Source organism: Etheostoma cragini, chromosome 9, assembly GCF_013103735.1.
Source record: "Etheostoma cragini isolate CJK2018 chromosome 9, CSU_Ecrag_1.0, whole genome shotgun sequence".
In the NCBI taxonomy this organism is placed as follows: domain Eukaryota; kingdom Metazoa; phylum Chordata; class Actinopteri; order Perciformes; family Percidae; genus Etheostoma; species Etheostoma cragini.
The window spans coordinates 662,008-666,856 of NC_048415.1; the positions used below are offsets into that span (position 1 = coordinate 662,008).

The following is a 4,849-nucleotide window of genomic DNA, read 5'->3' on the forward strand; positions in this document are numbered from 1 at the left end:
GGGGTGTCACGGTCTCAAAGGCCGCCTTTATCGCTCCCCCTTCATCCCCCGCAGAGAAAGGAAAACACAACTCTGTGGTCGTCCATCGCCGAGCCACGCACGCAAACGGAGGTTTTAATTAGTGAGGAGGACTGAGACGACTCAGTCATACACACTGTACGTGTTCCTGAAAAGCAGCTGTTACTAAACATGTGTGGTCTGTTAAATATACGTATTAAACCTAATCATCTCCTCCATATTCACTCCGATCTGCTGCTACCACTAGGTACATTTCAATCATTTCTAACATAAAAAATGTTGGTGTATTGAGAATGAGAAGGCAAAAAAAAGGGTTTATTACTCAAATTCTTCGTATTCATTCAGCTAGAAGAAGTCATCATAAATAGAGGTCATTTTTAGTAAAAGGTAACCTCCCTTATGTTCAATAATTCAAAAATGGACCTCTCTGTAGTTGCATTAAACCCGCCGGTCTCTCGGCTAAATGTTCCTGAGCGTAACTCTGCACTAAGAGATCTTTTGTTTAAATTATATTTCACATAAAGTTCTTTATGAAGCAATACGTTTGTAATTGTGGTTAACACCACAGATCACCAGACCAGTTTTGAGAACAATTCAACCGTGTCCGTCAAGTGCTCAAAATACAAATCAATGCTGTATTTTGCCGATGATTCCCGTCTCCCTCCTCTTCCCAACGTCTCTGCAGGAATACGACGAGGAGTGGGGAAAGAAGATCCAGAACCAGAAGTTCCGCTGGTACAACGGTCAGTGGCTGGAGATGGTGGAGAACCGGCCGATGGATGAAGATGGAGAACCCTTTGTGTTCGGGGTGGACGGAGAATCCTCCATCGGGGGCCGAGACCTCCTGGAGAGACCCGACCTCTTCTACAGCGCTGGTACTGAAGGATGTAAAGGAACAGTTCTTTATTCTGGAAAACCTGAGCGTGATTTAGATGAGGAGAATACATATCAACGCTGTTTATTATCTCTGTTTGTGTTGTTTATTTTTTCAAATATAATTCTTTATTTTTGGAACATTGGGGACAACACAATAGTCAAATTTACATCACAGTTCCAGTCTACAATCTAGACCAAAGTTCTCCATTCCCAACGTTCCCATTTTTGTAAATATAGTAAGAACACATTAGAACACAAAACAAGGGGTGCATTACTTTAAGACATATCTCTAATACATATAGAAACAAAGGGACAATACAAATATTTTGTTAATAAATGGTACATAAAGTACAGTAAAATCCACCCTTGATTACCACGAACATTCAGGACAACATCCCTGCTTGTTGTGTGTGGGATTAACATAGTTTACCCATTTCAACCATAAGACTACAAATCTATTCATCTGCAAATGGAGCGATAATGTTAGTCTTTCCATCTAGATTTCATCAACACAATATCTCCGTTTTTTTCTCAGAATTCTGACTTTTTTTAATACTGAGATTAATACTAAAAAAAGTCAGAATTCTGACTTTTCTAAGAATTCAGACTTTTTTCTCAACATTGACTTTTTTCTTAAAATAAAGAATTTTTTCTCAAAAATCTGACTTTTTTCTCAGAATTCTGACTTTTTTCTCAAAATTCTGACTTAAATCTTGGTATTAAAAAAAGTCAAAATTCAGAGAAAAAGTTTGAATTCTTATAAAAGTCAGAAATGTGACTTTTTTTAATAGCGAGATTAATACTGAAAAAAAATCTCAATTCTGACTTTTTTTTCAGAATTCAGATTTTAATCTCAGTATTAAAAAAAGTCAAAATTCTAAAAAAAAGTCAGAATTCTGAGAAAAAAGTCTGAATTCTCAGAAAAGTCAGAATTCTGACTTTTTTAATACTGAGATTAATACTGAAAAAAAAGTAAGAATTCAGACTTTTTTTTTCAGAATTCTGACTTTAATCTCAGTATTAAAAAAAAAATCAGGATTCAGAGAAAAAAGTCAGAATTCAGAGAAAAAAGTCAGAATTCTGAGATTAAAGTCAGAATTCAGATTTTTTTTTTCAGTATTAAAAAAAGTCTGAATTCTGAAAAAAAAGTCTGAATTCTGAGAATAAAAACGGAGAGATTGTGTCGATGAAATCTAGATGGAAAGACTAAGAAAGTCAGAACTCACATAGATTTTTCACCAGTGGCCCTAATCCTCTTCCGTAGGAAGGAGCCAGTGTCTCGTGACAGTTTTCTTACAGCAGTGATTAAAATCATGAAGAGATATTTTTCTGTATCAGGTTAAAAGTCTGTGTTACCCAGGATAAAGTTGGTAAATTTGAAGTGTTTGTGTTGTTTCATCCAGATGGGATCATGTCAGCAGACGGCACCATCAGTCCGGAGTTCTACACCCACTTCCCGGATGGAGATCTGGGATACATGAGCAGGTGAGGAGCTCTCAGTTCATCTGAGGATAAATCTACACCACTAAGTCTGGTTAAAAAAGTATTTTCCTATGCAAGAGGATTACAAGAGTCCTCCTGATACGATATCATCACAATACTAATGCCACCCTACAATATTATTGCGATTTTAAACATATTGCAATATTCTGTGATATAGTTCACCTTTTTTCCAACTTAATTTCAAATGACGTCCCCAAAGCAATAACACTTCAATGTTATTGTTGCAAAATGGGACAAACTGACCAACACACATATAATAAAAGATCCACATTTGGCGCCTGGGTAGTTCCCTTGAACGGTGTCACACAAAACTAACACAAAACTAACACAAAACTAACACAAAACTAACACAAAACTAACACAAAACGGTGACTTGACTCGCAAAATCACCTTTGTAATTGACCAATATTATGTGTGTAATTCATGTCTCAATTTCAACTTTGCCCCCCGATATGGGTAGAAAGCCAGCTATCGGACCCCTGTCCTCAGACCCCCCCCATACACACACACACACACACACACACACACACACACACACCTCTCTGAAACTGGTTGTCGCAGCTTTAACCCTTGTGTTGTCTTCCTGTCTAAATCAACACTTTTTATCAATGTTTTAACTTTTTTTGTCCCTTTTTTCACCACTCTTCAATGTCTGTCTCTTTTTTCCAACAATTTTTACGTTTTTCTTTTTCAATGTTTGTGACGTTTTCAGTTTTTTTGACTGTGTGTGTGTGTGTGTGTGTGTGTGTGTGTGTGTGTGTGTGTGTGTGTGTGTGTGCAGCGTGATTATACATGCGCGAGCGTCGGAGGCTGTCAGCCGGGCAGGTTGTCTTCGTCCAGGAACACTGACCGTGTCAGGGAGGAAACACTAAACTGCGAGTGTTTCCCGTCAGCCGGCTCGTCCGCCCGCTTGTTTTTCCGAATCACTATTCGCTGATCTGTGTTCCTGAACCGGGCCGGGCCTGAGTCAACAAGCCTCGCCGGTCCCTGAAGGCATCGCTCCACCCTGAGCGGCCGCAGCAGCAGTACTACTCCAGCTCTGAGAACAAACACTCTCCGGCTGTCTCTCGGCCCTCCCTCCCTCGCTCCAAAATATCCCAAAACATCAGCTCCTTCAGTCCCAAAACGCCGCTGACATTCCAAACGTGAAACTGAAGCCCGGGAATTAAAAATCAAGAAAAATGGACTCATAGTCCGTTTTTTGTTTTGTTTTTTCAGTCCCAATATTGAGTGCCGGCTGATACGCTACGCTGCCGAGATGATGAATAGTTGAGGAAATAGAGAGTTAATTGTGAGTAATTTGTCTTATTTATTATCAAACTTCCCTTTCGCGTGCGATAAAGCTCGTGGAGATGGATTTTTATTTTTTATTTTTTTTGGCTGCTGTTGAGAGGCTGAAGAGAGAAATCCCTTCACTCATTTATTTGTCTCTCCCTCTCTCTCTCTCTCTCTCTCTCTCTCTCTCTCTCTCTCTCTCTCTCTCTCTCTCTCTCTCTCTCTCTCTCCTCTCCGGGGAAACCGGCGTCTGAGAGATCCGGGTTAACATAATAATCAAAGCCAGCGCCTCCGCTTATTTTAAACTACGTGTGAAACACAGTGTGAATGAAGACTTCTTTATTTTTCTTCTTTTTTTTTGAAATGGACGTGTTTAATACTGTACAATCCCTGTTATTTGTGTGAATAAATAACAGTGATTGTACAGATATTAACTACATAGAAATATAGATTATGGCTGGATTTTAGTGTATTTGTAAGACAGCGTGTGTCTTAGCTGCAACAAACAGTCTCTAAAATGTCAGAAAATGGTGAAAAATTACGATCAGTGTTTCCCAATTCCGACATAATGTTCTCAAATGTCTTGTTTTGTCAATGCAACTTTTCAAATGTCAGCGTGTTAAATGTGACTATCTTCTAGTTTCTTCTCTCCTATGTGACAGTAAACTGAATATTATTACTAGTTTTGCTACTTTTTGGAATTCATGGTCAATAACCCTCATTTATATAGAATTATACCTAATATTAGAGTTAAAAAAAGGAGAAATAAGGAATTATTTTGACTAATAGTAAACATCACTGACACAAACTGACCAATGCATATATAATATATAATAAAAGATCCATACTTGGTGCCTGTGTATCGATTAAGTACTGCCACGAGATATATTGCTCTAAAATGTCAGAACGAAACGATGTTTACTTTACATAGGAGACAAGAAACTAGGAGATAGTCACATTTAGCAAGCTGACGACCGAGAAGTTGAACTTAAAAAAAAAAAAAACTAATAATCTTCATGCTGATATGTGAAGAAACTGCAGGACGAGACAAACTGGGACGATTTGTCCTCCGTAGATGGAAATTTGACGGCCGTGGCTCAGGACGAAGACGATGGAGACTCAATGAGCGCTTTAAGACGCCGTCAGGTTGTGACAGGGGCGCCGGGGGGGGGGGGGG

General features: G+C 38.9%; 1 protein-coding gene across 1 annotated transcript in view; it reads left to right on the forward strand.

Annotated features, from left to right (window-relative positions):
• The window catches only part of LOC117950792 (kinesin-associated protein 3-like), a 19,250-nt gene extending 16,847 nt beyond the window's left edge, over positions 1 to 2,403 (forward strand). Inside the window, exons 10-11 of the mRNA XM_034882131.1 lie at positions 704 to 893; positions 2,298 to 2,403. Of these exons, the coding sequence (XP_034738022.1) occupies positions 704 to 893; positions 2,298 to 2,383 (276 nt within the window). The 3' untranslated portion in view covers positions 2,384 to 2,403. The remainder of the gene's footprint in view (positions 1 to 703; positions 894 to 2,297) is intronic.
• Positions 2,404 to 4,849: the final 2,446 nt, after the last annotated feature.